General features: G+C 40.4%; 1 protein-coding gene across 2 annotated transcripts in view; it reads right to left on the bottom strand.

Moving 5' to 3' along the window:
- Positions 1 to 19209, bottom strand: part of LOC149305025 (transcription factor AP-2-epsilon-like) — a 58639-nt gene extending 39430 nt beyond the window's left edge. Inside the window, exons 1-3 of one of the 2 annotated variants that reach the window (XM_089478401.1) lie at positions 19090 to 19209; positions 10065 to 10649; positions 1757 to 1808 (exon numbers count right to left, since the gene is read on the bottom strand). In XM_089478401.1, the coding sequence (XP_089334527.1) occupies positions 1757 to 1808; positions 10065 to 10649; positions 19090 to 19137 (685 nt within the window). In that variant the 5' untranslated portion in view covers positions 19138 to 19209. Of the gene's footprint in view, positions 1 to 1756; positions 1809 to 10064; positions 10650 to 12820; positions 13219 to 19089 lie in introns of those variants that run through there. The other variant, XM_089478402.1, reaches the window with a different exon arrangement.
- Between the last annotated feature and the right edge of the window lie 208 nt (positions 19210 to 19417).

The following is a 19417-nucleotide window of genomic DNA, read 5'->3' as shown; positions in this document are numbered from 1 at the left end:
TTTACAATAATACAATACCAAAACGCATTCACACCAACTTTTAAATGCCCTTATTTTACTAAAGTCTATACATAACCTAATATATTTTCAATATACCTTACTAGCATCTTCGCTTGCATCCCAAGTGACCCTACAAGAAGATGCTAGGAAAGCCAGGCCAGATGCTTGCTGGAAAGAGAAAGCTTTCCTGGCTACTACTACTACTACACATTTTATATCTGATGGTGGTGGGTACATTAAAAGGGAAACAACAGTGCCAAGCCAAAAGACACCCAGAGGGCACAAATGCACAGGCCCAAGCCTTCTTTTTAAAAGCAGACACAAAAACAACCTCAGCATTATTACCACAGAGAGTCCTTATCTTCTGCACAGCAGCTGAGAAGGAGTGCATCAATACCTCCCAGGCTCTGAGTCTGATCTTCCTCTTTGGAGCACCCCCAAATCTCATAGCTGGCATCACCATTGTGGAAAGCCTAAACTGGCGCACACAGATCTCTAGGTGGGTGGGTCTGGCACCATAGGAAAACATCACAGAAGATGTTCTGTGCAAGTTGCATTCTATGTTCAAGAGGGCATTCGGTGCAAGATGCATTTTATGTACAGGAGGATATTCAGTGCAAGATACATTTTATGTTCAAGAGGGCATTCAGTGCAAGATGAATTTTATGTTCAAGAGGGCATTCAGCGCAAGATGCATTTTATGTTCAAGAGGGCATTCAGTGCAAGATACATTTTAAGTCCAAGAGGACATTTGTTGCAAGATGCATTTTTAGTCCTCTTCCTAAAGGTTCTCATCTGGCTTCTGTTCTCTCTATAAGGATGCATGCGCACTGCAGGAATAATCCAGACTGATGCCACTTAGCTATGATTCATTGCTACGGGATTCTTGGAACTGTAGTTTGGTGAGACGTTTAGCCTTCTCTGTCAGAGAACCCTAGTGCCACAATGAACTACAGTTCCCAGAATTCCATAGCACTGAGCCATGGCGGTTCAAGTGGTGCCAAACTGGATTGTCTCTGCAGTGTAGATGCAGCCTGTGAGACATGACTAGGGTTGCATCTGCACCTGCACTTCAGAAACAATGCAGTTTGAACTGCCATGGCTCACTGCTATGGAATCCTGGGATTTGTAGTTTTGTGAGCGTTTGGCCTTTTCTTTCAGGGAGTCCTAGCATTGACAAAGTGGTGTCAAACTGGATTATCTCTGCAGTGGGGATGCAGCCTGGGTGCATTTGGTTGCAAGGGTGAATTTGACCAGCAAGGAATTATTTGTGCCAGTATCCATTGGTCAAAAAAGGGGGAGAGACAATAATAATAATAATAATAATAATAATAATAATAGTTTATTTATATCCCACCTCTCCTTATGGATCAAGGTGGGTTGCAAAACTTACATGGTACCTATAAAGACCCACAAAAATTAAATAATAGCCAAAATAATAATTCAAGAAACCAGGAGTGGAGGAAAAATATATTAGTAAAAACCAAAGGTTTCCTTGCATTCAGAAACTTCAACTCCATGCATCTGAGGAAGCTGACTTGCAAGCATGCGCTTGCAACTTCTTTCTTCCTCTAAGTCTCACAAGATCTCTTGGCATACTGACCTTCCAAGACTGATTCAAAACCCAAAGGTGCACATAAGCAACCACAAAGCATGTGCACTCAGGTGTACATTCATGTACACTCAGGTGTACATTCTCATCTCCAGGCTCCAAACTACACACAATCAAGTTACCAAGTGAAAAGGTCTCTCTTACCTTTCTTGATGACAGACTGGTCCAAGAGGCTCATGCCAGTTTCATCCACTGCCTAAAAGGGATTTTGTAAAAGATAGGAAAAATAAATCAACTTGGCCTACAATGCAGGGCTGTTGTTCCCCTACTTGCAAGCATGCTCTACAGATAGGATAATTGGAGCAGGATTTACTGAATTGATCCCACTTTTCGAGTGCTTTCAATGCTCCGCTGTTATTACTGCTATCATCATTGTAGAATCATCATCAACCCATTACTACCCTTGGAGAGGTTTACGCTTTTATATTTATGGTTCTTTTAATCTGTTTAAATTGAGATATTTATATATATATATATATATATATATATATATATATATATATAAATATTTTATATATACATTTTATTTAAATATTTTATATATTTTATATTATATTTTGCATTTTACATTTTATGACTTTTTAATGTGGTTTTCTATACGGTTGTTTTAATCGTTATATTTGATAATATAAATTTTATTTTAATCATGTGTATATATATATATATATATATATATATATAAAATTTTACATATACATTTTACATAAATATTTTTATATATTTTATATTATATTTTACATTTTACATTTTATGACTTTTTAATGCAGTTTTCTATAGGGTCGTTTTAATAATTATATTTGATAATATAAATTTTATTTTAATCATGTGTATATATATACTGTATATATATATATATATATATTAAATTTTACATATACATTTTACATAAATATTTTTATATATTTTATATTACATTTTACATTTTATGACTTTTTAATGCAGTTTTCTATAGGGTCGTTTTAATCGTTATATTTGATAACATAAATTTTATATATATATATATATATATATTAAATTTTACATATACATTTTACACAAATTTTTATACATATTCTATATTATATTTTACATTATATTTTATATTGTATGAGTTTTTAATGTGGTTTTATATATGGTTCTTATATTTTATAACAATAATTTTAATGGTTTTTATCTGTAAGCCGCCTTGAGTCCCTTTGGGGAGGAAGGCGGGGTATAAATGAAATTAATTAATTAATTAATTCATTAATATATTGTTGTTTTATGCCTTTCCAAGTCCTTTCTGACAAATGGGGACCCTTTATGGAGAACTTATCATGGGGTTTTCTTGGCAAGATGTGTTCAGAGAGGGTTTGCCATTGCCATCCTCTGAGGCTGAGAGAGTGTGACATTGCCCAAGGTTATCCAATGGGTTTCTATAGTAAGACTTGAACCCCGTGTTTAGATAGGAGACTGCAATTCATCGTCTATGAGACTTCAAGCAAGAGGGACCTATGAAATCCAGAGGGTCTTCTTAGGCAAGGAATAAGCAGAAGTGGTTCTGCCAGTTCCTTCCTCTGAAATCTAGCCCTGGCGGTCTCCCATCCAAGGGCTATCCAAGGCTGATCCTGCTTAGCATCCGAGATCAGAGAGGATCAGACAAGAGAGCTGGGCAGGTTTTCACAAAGGAGAAGGGCTTCGACACAAATATGCACAGAAAACATCACATGCAAAAAAAAGATACAGAGTTTTATAAAGCAATGCAGAGAGATCCTTCACTGTTTGAAACTGGATTATTTCTACAGTGTGGATGCAGCCTGGTTGCATTTGGTTCCAGGTGAAATTCAGAGGTTTCCTTCCCTTTGCAGAAAGAAAAAAAGGCACCAAACCTAGAGTTCTCCAAAAAGTTTCCAAATGGGTCCCTTTCCAAAAGTTTCTTTCATTTTAAATATGTTATTTTATTTGCTTGAAAAGAGAGGATGGTTTTTATAGGGAAAGAAGGGAGTACTTTAGCAGTGGGTCCTATATTTTCTTTTTTAAAACGAAATGGGGGGAAAAGAAAATGAACCAAACCAAGGCCCCCCCTTTTTTATTTTGGAGAGGAGATGGTTGTTTCCAAGAGAGAGAAAAGAAACCACAGGAGAACCCCTCAAATACTCCTTTTTGAAAGGCCCAATACAGCTCAAAGCAAGCCTTTTTAAAGCATCTATTGAATCCCTTTTGGAAGAGATTTAGGCTTGGGTTTAATAGGTGTAAGCCCCATTGCAAGAAAGTGGGGTTTACTTGTGAGTAAACACTCTAAGCAAACAGTGCAGTCCTAAACTCCTGTCCCATGAAAATCAATGAATCCTCCATCTGGGTCTGCACTGCAGAAATAATCCGAGTTGACACCACTTTAACTGCTCAATCCTATGGGATCTTGAAATGTGCATTTTGTGATGGCACCAGAGCTCCTTTACAGAGAAGGCTAAGTGTCTCCCAAAATGAACACTCCCAGACTTCTACAGCCTTGAACCATGGGAGATGATGATGATGATGATGATGATGATGATGATGATGATGATGATGATGATATATTTATATTCCGCCTTTTCCCAAAGGAATCAAAGCAGATTACAATAAAACTAAGATTAAAAGCAGTGTGGTGCAGTGGTTTGAACATTGGGACTATAACTTTGGAGACCAAGGTTCAAATCTTGGCTCAGGCACAAAAACCTTGGCCAAGTTGCACTCTCTCAGCCTCAGAGGATGGCAATTATATATATATATATATATATATATATATATATATGCAAGGATAGGTTCACCATCAGTCGAAAAAAGACTTGACAGCACACAACCACAACAACAGTATCCCAAAAAACCCAACCCACAATCCTATCTCCCTCACATCTTTTCCTAACTTCTGGTTGTCTTGCATTTCAAAGATTCAACACTAAAAATGCAACCTTTTTGTTTTAAAGTGGAGTAATTGCAGATGGTTAGTTCTTTAGCCTGTCTGTAAGGCTTCAACCCTGCAATGGGATTCCTTGAGAGTAGAAGTCCTCCTATTTCTAGCATTCACATTGCAACTGAGCATTTAGGGAAATGCAGTTTAGACAGCCAAAAGGGAATGGGTTAAGCAACCAATGTTCAAACAAGAAAGGAAGAGGGAGAGAAGAAAGGCTGAAGTGTCAGGACATAATAATAATAATAATAATAATAATAATAATAATAATAATAAATAATTAATAATAATAATAATAATAAATGAAGGGGAAAGAAAATTCAGTTTTTAGAAATGCAAGGGAGAGCATGCCATTTTGGAGAGCCTCATCCAACTCTGAAAGCAGGTCTAACTTTCACTTTAATTTCTTAGGCTTTTTGGAAACCAAACCAAAGAACAGCACAAGACAATAACATTTTTTAAAAAAATTCAATAATAATAATAGTAATAATAATAGGAAAATTCAATTTTTAGAAATACAGGAAAAAGATCATGCCATTTTGGAGAGCCTCCTCCAACTCTGAAAGCAGGTCTAGCTTTCTGTTTAATTTCTTAGGCTTTTTGGAAACAAAATCCAAAATAACAATGCAACAATAACATTTTTTTTGAAAGCCTCTAATAATAATAATAATAATAATAATAATAATAATAATAATAATAATGTCACCACTAAGATGCCAATCCTGTGCATGATATACTCAGAAATAAAGGCTACAGACTTTTGCATTGATAGAGTTTAGCTGTGTTTAGCTATGTATCAAAATGAAGGCATTAAATTAAATTAAATTAAATTAAATTAAATTAAATTCAGGATTCTGATTTTTAGCCTTGCAGAGAGGGAGAAATTGAAAACTGAAAACAATTCTTACTTAAAATTATGATGATGATGATGATGATGATAATAATAATAATAATGACTCTGCCTGTCTCCTTTTCCTTTGGATCCCTAAACTGTGTTTTCTTTAAATGCTCCATTGCAAAGCAATTTTTTTTGCAATGCTAGAAATTTGAGGATTGAAGGAAAAATTAATTTGGGGGGGGGGGGACAATCTATCCCTTTATATTGCATGGATTTGGGAAATTCAACTACCTTGAGCTAATGTATTGTCTATATATAAGTAAATACAACATTTCTGTTCTGTCATTGCACTGTTACTGGTACAAATTTCATGACGCTACGATATTATATTTACTGATCAATATGTGATGGCATTATTGATAATGTCCTCTATAATCAGGTTTGCAATTTTTGAGATTCTAGGTTTGCAATTTTGGGGGTTCTAGGTTTGCAATTTTTGAGATTCTAGGTTTGCAATTTTGGGGGTTCTAGGTTTGCAATTTTTGAGATTCTAGGTTTGCAATTTTTGAGGTTCTAGGTTTGCAATTTTTGAGATTCTAGGTTTGCAATTTTTGAGGTTCTAGGTTTGCAATTTGGGGGGGGTCTAGGTTTGCAATTTTTTAAACAATAAAGGTGCAATTGCAGATTCTCTATTGAAAGGAGAAAAAAGGGACCCAATCTGCCCAAATTTATTCCTCTTTTAATTAATTAAAAAAAAAAAAAGGACAAAACATTTTGTATCTGAGCCTTTTTTTTTATGGCTGGGAACTGGAAAATAGGTCCCATTTGAAGTCAAATTGTGTAGGAAAGTGTTAACATCGCCTCCTAAATAAACCCTATTATATTTAATGGGGTTTCAATATTTCCCAGCTAAATAGGTTTATACTTGGCAGCCTTATTTATTAATAAGGAAACGGGGGAGAAAACATAATAATTGGCACTGTATTTAAAATTTCACATCTTTAAAAAGGAGCCATTTAATCGTTCCCGGACCCATCCTGAAATTTTTTAATTTCAATATTGTAACTGTTTTTCATGTTGCTGCTGTTTTAGTTCTGAACGTCTAAAACATAGAGTTCATTAACAAATTTATTATTATTATTATTATTATTATTATTATTTATCAATTCATTTCTGACTGATTGTGTTGAGACTGATGTTCCGATTTCTATCTTTTTTGTGGGGTTTTGCACAGATTTTTGTGTGTGTCGCATCAGAAAATTCAAAGGTTTTGGAAAGTCTGCTACTAGAAGTCTTTAAACTCAAAGGCTTCTAGTGAGACTTTTCAAAACCCTTGAATTGGCTGATATGACACACTCACAAAAATCTGTGCAAAACCCACCCCCCAAATATACTTTTTGCACAATCATTCTTTGCAGGGCCATTTCAATCAGCAAATGATAATACAGAAACTGTCAAAGCAAATTGTGGGGGGGAAACTAGACACAAGGGAGCATCATCATCATCATCATCATCATCATCATCATCATCATTATTTAGAACACCAAACCAATTTTGCAGGCTTTTCTATTGCCAAAAAAGTTGTTCATACTTTGGAGCCCTGATGAAGAAGAAGGGAAATGCAAGGGTTATTCCCTTTCTAAACATCTGTCCTCAGCAGTCTGGGGCTGCATCTGCACTGCAGGAATAATCCAGTTTGAGACCGCTTTAACAGCCCATGGCTCAATGCTATGGAAATCTGGGGTTTGTAGTTTCTGACAGGGAAGACTTAAACCTCTGACAAAACCAGAGGTCCAAGGATTCTGTGAGACTGAGCCATTGGCAGCTAAAGCGGTACATTCCGCAGTGCGGATGGAGCTCTGGAGAGTGAATCCGATTCCAAACCTTTTATTCAGAGGGAGTCGCTGCCCTGGACCCCAGTTTTTAGACCAAAGGGAGGATTGGGACAGTCAGAAGGAAAAGGGATGGAGTCTGAAAAGAAGATACACGTTTTGGAAAGGCAAAGGGAGAGGAAGAGAGAAAGTCCTGGCTTCGAGAAGATGGAAAGGAATTGGGAAAAGAGAAGGGAAAAAGAAAGGGAATGGGAAGGCGAAAGGGAGGGAGGGAGGGAGGGAAGAAAGAAAGAAAGAAAGAGGAAGGAAAGAAGGAAGGAAGGAAGGAAAGAGAGAGAAGAAAGAAAGAAAGAAAGAAAGAAAGAAAGAAAGAAAGAAAGAAGAGGGAAGGAAGAGAAAGAGAGAGAGAAGTAGAGAGAGAGAGAAAGAAAGAAAGAAGAGGTAAGGAAGGGAGGGAGGGATGGAGAGAAAGAGAGAGAAGGAAGAGGAAGGAAGGGAAAGAGAGAGATGAAGAAAAAGGAAGGAAGGAAGACTGCCGTCCAGTTTTCCAGAAGGCGATGGGTTCAGGAAGACTTATTCCAAATGAAACTCTTTAGTTCCGAAGGTGACTTTACATTCGGCTTCTTTTAATCCCAGGAAGCCCTTTCTTTCCCTGGCTTTCTTCCAGGGTCTTTCTTTCTGCCTCGGGACCCTCTTCTCTCGCCTCTCCTTCGCAGCCAAAACCATCTCTAGTTCCCTCCGTTTTTAATCCTGTTCTTCTGCAGGGTTGGTTTTTTTTTTTTTGGGGGGGGGGGGGAGGTATCACAGTTTTATCTCTAAACATTTTAATTTAAAAAAATCTGATCAGGAGAATGATAAACAAACAAACAAACAAACAAACAAATAGCTACCGGAAAAGACTGTCGCAAAAGCAAGCCCTTCCTCGCCATTGAATTAAAAGTCTTTGCAATGGCAAATAAGTAAAATAAAATAATAGCCAATTCGTAAAAATTAGTAACATTAGTAAAGGAAACAATTAGTGACATTAGCAAAATAGGCAAATAAGTTGCAAAAGAAAGTAAACGAGGCTGAAAAGGGCCAGAGAAAATCTTATTTCAAGGTTTTTGCAGCTGCCAGAATGGAGTGAAGAAGTTTGGCTGGATGGAAAGAACGAGGAAGGAGGAAGGAAGGAAGGAAGGAAAGGAGAGAGAGAGAAAAAGAAAGAGGAAGGGAGGGAGGAAGGGAGAGAGAGGGAAGGAGGGAGGGAAAGAGAGAGAGAAAAAGAAAGGAAGGAAGGAAGGAAGGAAGGAAGGAAGGAAGGAAGAGAGAGAAGGAGGGAGGGAGGGAGGGAGGGAGAAAGAAAGAAAGAATGAAAGAAAGAAAGAAAGAAAGAAAGAGGAAGGAAGCATGGAAGAGACAGAGAGATAGAAGGAGGGAGTGAAGGAAGAGAGGGGGAGAAAGAACGAAAGAAAGAAAGAAAGAAAGAAAGAAAGAGGAAGGAAGGAAGGAAAACAGAGAGAGAGAGAGAGAGAGAGAGAGAGAAGAGAGAGAAAGAAAGAGGAAGGAAGGGAAAAAGAGAGAGAGAGAGAGAGAGAGAGAAAGAAAGAGATTGGCCATTCAAATGCATAGTCTGCACTCTGTAAAGTTGGTTTGTCAATTCCCAAAGATTCCTCATAGGATTGATAATAGGGTTAGGACACTGGAAGACCAGGATTTGAATCCTGTCCCAGGAAGGGAAAGCCGCTGGTCCAGTCACACTTTCTCAGCCTCAGAGGAAGGCAAAGGCAAGCTCTGAGTAAGTCTTGCCTGGGAAGAAGGGTCCCCTCAAAGAGGAGTCAACCTGAAGGCACAAAACCACTCTGCAGGATTGTTGTTGGGGTTCAAAAGGGTGTCGCAGTTTGTGTGTTGAGTTCAAATCCTCCCCAATTCGGCCACGAAAACCCACTGGCCAAGTCCCCCTCTCTCCGCTTCAGAGGGAGGCAATGGCAGTCTTGCAGAGGCTCAAGATAAATCAGAGTTGACAGGGAAGTTGCACATCACAACCCTTGCCTCACAAAACTGGCGTGAGAAAGAAGCAAAATCCTGGGATCTGCAGTTTTGCAAGACCTTTCCGCCTTCTCTGCCAAAGAATGTTGGTGCTTTGCAAAGCTACAGATCCCAGGATTGCATACAATGGGGCTGCACACACTCTCGGCCCAAAAGCCCAATGTGAAGAAGGCAGACCCCTCCAACGCCATCCCTGCCTTCCAGGGTCCCAGGGGGCTTTGGTTTTGCTTTAGCAGAGTTTGTTAAGTGTTTTTCTCTCCATGGGTCCCTTTTGGAGAGAAGGAAGGAAGGAAGGAAAAGAGAGAAAGGTGGCATAGACAAAGCTTTATCTTCTTTTTTCTTTCTTTCAGGGATTTCTCTCTTATTTCTTTCTTCCAAGGATTTCTCTCTTCTTTCTCTCTTTCTTTGGTGGATTGCTCTCTACTTTCTTCTTTCTTTCTCTCCAGGATCTCTCTCTCTCTCTTTCTTTCAAGGGTTTCTTTCTTATTTCTTTCTTTCAAGGGTTTCTTCCTTTCAAGGGTTTCTCACTCCTTTCTTTCTTTCTTTCTTTCTTTCTTTCTTTCTTTCATTCGTTCTTTCTTTTAAGGCCCAATTTCCCCCCCTTTTTTTTTTCTTTCAAGGACTTCTGTTTTCTTTCTTCTTTCTTTCTCTCCAGGATTGCTCTCTTCTTCCTTTCAAGGCTCTCTTCTTTTTTGCCTTCTCTCTTTCCAGGCTTTTCTCTCCCCCCTTTCTCCCCTCATCCCTGGGGGGGGGGGGACTGAAGGCTGCCTTCTTCAAAGGAGACCCTTCCATCCCTCCATCCCTCCATCCCCCTCCCCATTGAGCCTTTGGCTGAGTGACCCACTGTCTTACCTGGAGCTCATGGAGGGCATGGGCACCCAAGGCGTGGAGGCCGAGGGCCCCTTCGGCCAAGGCGTGGGCCCCTGCTTCGGCCAGGCCCTGGTGGAGTAAGCGAGGCCCCTGGAAGTCTCTGGAGGACCCTCCTCCTCCTCCTCCTCGTGGGTCCAGAGCCAAGGCCCGGTGCGTTTGTGAAAGGAGCCCTGCAGCTGCTGCTGCTGCCGCAGCTGCAGCAGCTTCTTCTTGTCTGGCCCTCTGGGCATGCCAGCCTCCTTGCTGGGGATGATGGTGGTGATGGTGCTGGTGGTGCTGGTGGTGGTGAGGATGGAGCGGGTTGATGGCGGCATAAGGGTCCCCCAGGTGTGGATAGGCTCCTCCGCTGCTGCTGCCTCCTGCTCCGGGGCTCTCCTGGCTCTGGGTGGCGAAGGGTAGTGGCGGTGGAGGCGGCTGCGGGTACGGAGGTGGGAAGTAGGGGGGCTGGAAGTCCGAGGCTGGAGTGTGGCACAGCGGGGGAGCCGAGGAGTAGGCGCCTTGGTTCAAGGAGGAGAGCTGCGAGAGGCGTCCGCCGCTGCCAGCCCCGCTCAGCCCCTCCGCCCGGTCCTGGGGGGAAAAAGACACAGAATGAGGTCAATGGGGGGTCCAAAGGGGGAAGGGGGCCCTCCATGACACCCACCCCCACAGCTTCTGTCCCTTTCCCAGGCTGCGTCTACACTAGAAACATAAGATATATTTTCGATTCATGTATAAGTCGACCTCATGTATAAGTCGAGGATAGATAAATGACCCATGGATAAGTTGAGGGTCAAACACAAAGGGACAAAGGAGGTAAAGAAGGAAGCAAAAGGAAACAGTGTCAAACAATTCACAAACTCCAAGAGTACGGCACTCACATGGACCTGTGGAAAAGTCGACTTAGGTTTTTGGGGTCAATTTTTGGATTAAAATAACTAGACTTATACACGAGTTGATACAGTAAAGCGCTTTCAGCCCCGTTTCAGATGCCCTGGTCCCAGGCTGTGAGGTCCCATAGGCTCCACTGGAGAAATAGTCTGGTTGAACCCCTGCTTTCACTGCCCTGGCTCCAGGCTATGATGATGATGATGATTATTATTATTATTATTTAAATGTATTTGTGTTTGTTCTCAGAACTGGGATCCAGAGCGGCTCACAATACCATTCGTTCCTATGGGATCCTATTTAGGCTGAGTCCGCACTGGAGAAATAAGCCGCTTTGATCCCACCTTGGCTGCAGCTACACTACAGAAACAATCCAGGTTGAACTGCCCTGGCTCAACAAAACTACAGATCCCATGATTTAATAAAGCACTGAGCCAGAGCCTATATAGTGAGTCCCTATATTGGGAAATAATGGCAGGATTTAAGAAAATAATAATAATAATAATAATAATAATAATAATAATAGCAGTGTCTTGCCGGAGGATTTCTTCAGTAGGGCCACAAGAATCTACAAATTCCTGAATGTCATAACATTTGAGCCATAGCAGTTCAAGCGGGGTCAAACTGGATTATTTCTATGGTCTGGATGCAGCCCTGGATTGCCCTGAATTGATCACGGAAGGGCTTTGGAAATGCTTGGCTTCTTTCCTATCCTGAGCCCTTCACCGCCTGAGGTCACACTTTCTCAGCCACCGGGTCCCTTGCCTGGCCTACTGCCCATCCCATCATCCCCATCATCCTATTTCTCCATCAACCACTGGCGCAAAAAAAGGAAAGACCAGAGCGCAACAGACTTCCTAACTGCCTCTGCTCACTTTTTTGGACTCTTCCCCCCCCCCCAAAAATAGCCCAATTTAGGGAGAAGGTGGCCCAGAAGATCGAGGGGAAAACCAAGGACCCTCTGACTCTATCCCTTTGAAAGAAACTTTCCCCTTTTCCTTAATTCAGAGGGGAAAAAGAAAACCTTCCCGGTGCGCAGAGGATGCGTAAAAACGCGCGGCGGACGTTTGCGGCGAACGCTCCAGTTTTCAAACTTGGGGGGAATCCCAACGCTTTCTCCTGCCTTCTCCTCCAAAGTGAGACCCTTTGGATCCAGGGGGAAAACTTTGGGGGGGATATCTAGTTTTATAGGATGGGGGCTGAAGAAGACATAGACCCTCCCTGCCTGGACTGGATGGAAAAGTCCCCGAACCTTTCCACCAAGATTGGTTTCTTTCCCATTGATTTATTTCAAATAAATTTTTAAAAATGGGGGGGAAAGGATTTTTCCTTTCCCTTTCCCCCCTTTATTTCTCTCCCCCCAAATTAACCCCCAAACCTTCTCCCCCCCCCTCCAAAAATAGAAACCTTTCCCTTTGGCTGCTGAGTTCTAGTGCGTAAAAACAGCTCCAGCTCCAAAACTGTTCCTTGCCTTCCTCCTCTCTTCCCCTCTCCTCTCCTCTTTGAGGTTTTTATTATTTTTTTTGGGGGGGGGGGGTCAATGGATCCTCTCCTTCCTGGCTCCCTTTCTTTGCCCCCCCTTTTTCCTTTCCATCCCTGGGGAGGGTTTTTTTTTTTTTTGGGGGGGGGGAGATCCAAAGAAAGCCAACCCTTCTCTTCCCCAACATCTGGGAGGCATTAGATCCAACTGCATCTCCTTTTTGGGTGGTTTCCATTTGCAGAAGGAGCCCAGTTCTTTTGGGTGGGGGGGGGGACTTTTTTTCTGGGGGGCATACCCCTCTCCCCCCTCTCCCCCCCCTGCCAGCCCTCCATCATCCATCGCAAAGACACACAAGAGACACAAGAGAGACAGACACAGCCCAGTCCCCACTCACCATGGCGGAATAGGTGTGCACCAACATCTGGGCGGTTGCCCAAGAGCCCCAGAGGCTTTCTTGGGGGGCAGAGAGGAGGAATCCAAGGGGGCAGGGAGGCAGGGAGGGGCAGGAGGGGGGCAGCCCCTTCGCCCTCCGCCCCAAGGGCCCCCTCCCCTCCCCGCCCCGGGCCCCTTAAGCCCGGACCCCCCTCGCCATGGGCCACCACTGTCACCACCAGCCTTTGCTGCTGCTGCCTCCCGGATCCTCCCAGCGCCTGGCTCTGGCTCTCTCTGAACCCAAGGCAACTCCATGGGCCCCAGTTATAGAGCACGGGGCGCGCGCCCGGGAGGCGGGGGCGCGCCTTAAAGGGACACCCGCCTCCTCTGCCTGCCCTCTGCGCAGGAAGGAAGGGAGGAAGGAAGGAAGGAAGGAGGAGGAGAAGAAGAAGAGGAGATGAAGAGGAGGAAAAGCAAGAGTAAGAGGAGAGGAGGAGGAAGATAAAAGGGAGAGGAGGAGGAAAAGGAGGAGGAGAAAGAAAAGAAAGAGGAGAGGAGGAGGAAGAGAAGAAGCAAGAGGAGGAGGAAGAGGAGGAAGAAAAGGAAGAAAAGGAAAAGGAGAGGAGGAGGAGGAGGAGCAAGGGAAGAAGCAAGAAGAGGAAGAAGAGAAAGAAGAGAGGAGGAGGAAGAGAGAGAAAGAGGAAGAGGAGAGTCAAGAGGAAGAATAAGAGAAAAAGAAAGAGGGGAGGAAGAAGGAGGAAGAGGAGAAGGAAGAAGAAGAGGAGAGGAAGAGAAAGATAAGAGAAGGAGGAGGGAGAGAAAGAAGAGGTAGAAGAAGAAAAGGAGAGGAGGAGGAGAAGGAATAGGAAGAGGAGGAGAAATGCCCCAGGGAAAGGCTCCCGACCAATTGGACCTGGCCACCCGCGGGCTCCGGAACCGGTTCTAAACCGGCTTTGAAGCGGTCCAGGAGGGGGAAGAAGGGAGGCGAGACTCAGCCCTCCATCCCGCTCCAGCTTTTGGTGGCTACTCTTTTATTTTCTATGGGACGGAGGGCTTAGACAGTCATTTCTTGTTGCTGTTTATTAACCAGGCTACATTTTGGGGGGGGTTAGACGAAGTGCTTAGAAACTCATCATCATCATCATCATCATCATCATCATCATCATCATCATCACAATAATAACCTGTAGCCCTAACTGAAAGAAAGAAGTTGGCAGAATGAGCTTTTGGAGACATTTCCATGGACCTTGGTTCTTCGTTTTTAATCCAAGAGGGATTGCTTTTCTCCTCATCCCTTCATCCTTTTCTTTGCTTCCTGAACTCTGGTTGTTGTTGTTGTTGTTATTATTACTATTATTATTATCATCCTGACTTCTGAAGGGCAAAGATTTCAAGTGGAAATTTTTCACATTGTTGTAGTTGTTGCTTCCTGACTTCTGAAGAGTAAGGATTTCTGGTTATATTATTATTATTATTATTATTATTATTATTATTATTATTATTATTATTATTATTATTATTATTATTTTACCTCCGATGTTTGTTGTTGTTGTTTCTTCTTGAGCTCTTCTTATGCGAAAGGATTTCGGGTGGTAATTTCTCATATTATTACCATCATTATTATTCCTTTCTGACCTCTTCAGGGAAAGGATTTCTGGTGGTAATTTCCATTATTATTATTATTATTATTATTATTATTATTATTATTATTATTATTATTATTCCTGACCTGTTATGGGAAAGGATTTCTGGGAGCAAGCTCTCCTATTATTATTATTATTATTATTATTATTATTATTCCTTTCTGACCTCTGAAAGGCAATGCTTTCTGTTGGTAATTTTGGTAGTGATGAAGATGATGATGATGATGATACAGAGTCCTTGTAATAAGTTGTTATTGATTTAAGGTCCTTATTGCAATAAATTGTTGCAGGGAGAGGCTGAAATACAAATAAAAATTATTATTATTATTATTATTATTATTATTGTAATAAATTGTTATTGACTTATTGTCCTTATTGCAATCCGTTGTAACTGATTCGTTGCCGTTATTGTAATACATTGTTATTGATTTATTATTGTAACAAAGGATTGCAATAAGGACAATAATCAATAACAATTTATTGCAATAACGACAATAAATAAATAACTATTGCTATTGATTTATTGTCCTTATTGCAATCTGTTATTGGTTTATTGTCGTTATTGCAATAAATTGTTATTGATTATTGTCCTTATTGCAATCAGTTGTTATTGATTTATTGTCTTTATTGCAATCCGTTGTTATCGATTTTTATTGTCCTTATTGCAATCCGTTGTTATTGTAACATTGCCATCAGTTGCTGTTGGTCTGCTTGCCTCTTGGTCTGTGGGTTTGGTCTTCTGCGTAAAGTTTGCGCCTTAGTTTTAGTCCCCAAAACCCAGGTGCCTCCAGGGATTGATTTTCTCCGGGGAACTGAAGGTGGGAGCTTGGATCCCATTAGCCCCCAACAAGGGGCTAATTCCCCTCCTTTCCCCCCGAAGCCCCCGAGGCTTCCTTGGGTCTCAAAGGGAGGAAGGAAAGACCCCAAAGCCCAGAAAAGGGGCAAAGGGAAGGAAAAGGTTGGAAAGGTGAAAGTCACATTATTCCCCCCCCCCCTCTGCTCTTAGCACTAGTAGGCAAATTACATATATATATATATATATATATATATATATATACATACTATCCACTTGAGCTTCCAAATCCAATGTAGTTCATTGCAGATGGAAAAACACACATATAAATATAATAATATAATCTCTACATTTTTATATATATATATATATATATATATATATATATATAATGTAGAGATTATATTATTATATTTATATGTGTATATGTGTGTGGGATGTGGGTGTGTGTGTATATATATATATATATGAAATCAACGGGATATATATATATATAGTGAGAGAGAGAGAGAGAGAGAGAGTAAAGGTCTTTCTCACACACACACACACATATATATATAAACTCAACTGATTTGTATACGTGTGTGTGTATGAAATCAACTGGATATATATATATATATATATATATATATATATATATATAGTAAAGGTCTCTCTCTCTCTCTCTCTCTCTCTCTCTCTATATATATATATATATGATTAAATATTATTGTTGTTATTATTATTATTATTATTATTATTATTATTATTATTGGAGCTGGAGGAGGTTGGGGAAGAATAGTATCGCCAAGTCTTCCTGGTTCATCGATTACTTTTTCAGAGTCTTTTTATGGAGAGACAGAGTTTCTCCAAACAAATCCGAATTTTGCAAAAGAGGAGAAAGCAAAGTGGACCCTGGGCTGAGCAAAACAACCCCAGACTCTTCTCCTCTTTTCCTTCCTTCTTTCCTTCCTTCCTTCCTTCCTTCCTTCCCTCTGCATTTTCCCCCAAAGGAGGTCCCGATCCACCTGAGCTTCCAAATCCAATGGATTTGGATTCTTCCCTTCTTGAAATCCTTGGAAACTAGAGGAGACCTTTTGCATCCATGGGATTTTCAGAAGGGTTTTCCCAATCCAGCCATTGATCCAATGGGTCTCAGCCCTTTTACAGTATCATCATCATCATCATCATCATCATCATCATCATCATCATCCCTCTTTTTTCTCCCAAAAGATTCTGTTCAGTGGCTCTACTCTGGATGGGAGAAAACATTAGATTCAGCCTATTATTATCATTATTATTGCTTTAAATATATATAGCGACCACGGTTTCCTTAGAGATCCTCAAGTTCAGGATTGTTGTTGTGTGTTTTCCAGTGAGTCCCAAAGGTGCTACAATAATAATAATAATAATAGTAATAATAATAACAACAGGGAGGAATACTCCATTTTAAAAGGTGCTTTCCCCTCCAAACCCTTTCCATAAATCATTGCCAAGCCCTCTGGCCATGAAGGCCTGGCCCTCCTTCCAGCTGCTCCCCCTTTGGATTCAGGGAAAGAAAGAAAGAAAGAAAGAAAGAGAAAGAGAAAGAGAAGCAGGTGCAGATGGAGAGAGTGAAGGAAGCACTACTTTTGACGAAAGGAGAACTTTAGTGTTCAGTACCACAATATCCAGCATCCACAAAACCAGGAGACCTTTTTATGGGGCCAGGCATAATGCACAAAAAGACATGTTGCAAGCTTCCGAAGCTCCACTGGCTTCTTCTTCATGGAAACTGAGGAAGAGGAAGAGAGTATCTATCCATCCATCCATCCATCCATCCTTAAAGCCAGGAGTTTATGCTCTTACACTCCTCGGTCAGTCAATCATCTGTCTGTCTATCTATCTACACTTCTCAGTCAATCACCTATCTATCTATCTATCTATCTATCTATCTAGCCAGCCAGCCAGCCATCTCAGCAGGTGAGTTCTAAGGCTGGCACATCAATGGAACCAGCGGTGTATCCCCTTCCATATCTATCTATCTATCTATCTATCTATCTATTCATCCATCCTAACCGGCGAGTTTTAAGGCTAGAGCATCAATGGGACCCAGAGCTTATCTCTTTACATTTTTGTATCAATCTATCAATAATCAATCAATCTCTCTCTCTATCCATCCTAACCAGCCAGTTTTAAGGCAGGAATAACAACGGAACCAGGGGTTTATACTCTTACACTTATCTATCTATCTATCTATCTATCTATCTATCATCTATCTATCTATCTCTCCATCCATCCATCCATCCATCCATCCATCCATCCACCCATCCTAACTGGCTGGCACATCAATAGAACCCAAAGCGTATATCCTTACTCTTCTCTATCAATCTATCAGTAATCTATCATCTGCCTATCATCCATCCATCCATCCATCCTAATGGTATAAGTATCAAATCCTTACACTGCTCTAGCAATCTATCAATAATCTATCATCTGCCTATCATCCATCCATCCATCCATCCTAATGGTATAAGTATCAAATCCTTACACTGCTCTAGCAATCTATCAATAATCTATCATCTGTCTATCATCCATCCATCCATCCATCCTAATGGTATAAGTATCAAATCCTTACACTGCTCTAGCAATCTATCAATAATCTATCATCTGCCTATCATCCATCCATCCATCCATCCATCCTAATGGTATAAGTATCAAATCCTTACACTGCTCTAGCAATCTATCAATAATCTATCATCTGTCTATCATCCACCTGTCCATCCATCCTGACCGTATAAGTATTAAATCTTTACAATCCTCTATCAGTCTATCAATAACCTATCTAGCATCCATCCATCCTAACCGTATATTAAATCCTTACACTTACCTATCTCTATCTATCTATCTATCTATCTATCTATCTATCTATCTATCTATCTGTCATCCATACTAACCGGTGAGTATTAAGGCTGACACATCAGTGCTACCTGGAACTTATATCCTTACACTTCTCTATCTATCAATCTAGCAGTATTCTATCTATCTATCTATCTATCTATCTATCTATCTATCGTCTCTGTCCAGAAGTAAGTTGAATACAAGGGATCCAGGATCACAAACTTTTGATTTCTTTGGTCCCATTAAAGCCAAAAAATCCGTAATAGGTCGAGCCTTTCTCTCTCTCTCTCTTTCTCTTTCTTTCTTTCTTTCTTTCTTTCTTTCCTTTCTGTCTATGCACACCTTCATTCAAACACACACACATGAATGACTTTTATTTCTTGTTATAGTAAGAATCATTACCAAATTCTCACACTGGGTGCCTTAATTGTTGAGAAATAACAGTATTACTCGAAAGGAATAATAATAATAATAATAATAATAATAATAATAATAATAATAATAATAATAAATTTTATTTATATACCGCCTTTCCAAAGAATCAAGGAAGGAAGGACGAAAAGGAAGCCAATTTGAGTGCAATAGGATGGCTTGCAAATAAATCTAGGAATATATATATATATATATATATAGAGAGAGAGAGAGAGAGAGAGAGGAAATATAGGATATTTATAGTTCCCCATATTTCATATATATATATATATATATATATATATATATGAAATATGGGGAACTATAAATTGGAAATATAGGAAATATGATGGCTTGCCAATAAATCTAGGAATATATTTATAGAGAGAGAGAGGGAGGGAGAGAGGAAATATAGGAAATATAGGGAAATATATATATATATGAAATATAGGAAATAGGATGGCTTGCAAATAAATTTAGGAATATATATATAGAGAGGGAGGGAAATATAAGAAATATATATGTATATAGGAAATATAGGGAACTATATATATATATATATATATATATAGGGATTTTCTTTACCTGTAAGTAGTACCGTTCCTCTTTGATATTCCCGGTTTTCCAATGCATTTCTTTCCTTTCCTGGCTGCAAAGCAAGGACTTGGAGGGAATATATATATTGTCTTGTTATTTTGGGGTGCCCTTGCTCTCTCTCTCTCTCTCTCCCCTGCCTCCTTTCCTCCAGGAGATCTTCAGAGACCTTCTCTCAAGGGGAGACCCCCGAAAAGTTGCAAGTTGGCATGAAAATCCTTTTTTTTCTGGCATTCATATAAAGAGAGAGGAAGAAGAGGCAGAGGGAAGAGCAGCTGCCTTGGGATCAAGGGAGGCCTCCAAGAAAGAAAGAGCCACT

The sequence above is a fragment of the Sceloporus occidentalis genome, unplaced genomic scaffold (assembly GCF_023333645.1).
Source record: "Sceloporus occidentalis isolate IW3139 unplaced genomic scaffold, rSceOcc1.0.p SCAF_13, whole genome shotgun sequence".
Taxonomy (NCBI): Eukaryota; Metazoa; Chordata; class Lepidosauria; order Squamata; family Phrynosomatidae; genus Sceloporus; species Sceloporus occidentalis.
The sequence above is the reverse complement of the archived record's forward strand: the minus strand, read 5'-3'. Positions and strand labels throughout refer to the sequence as shown.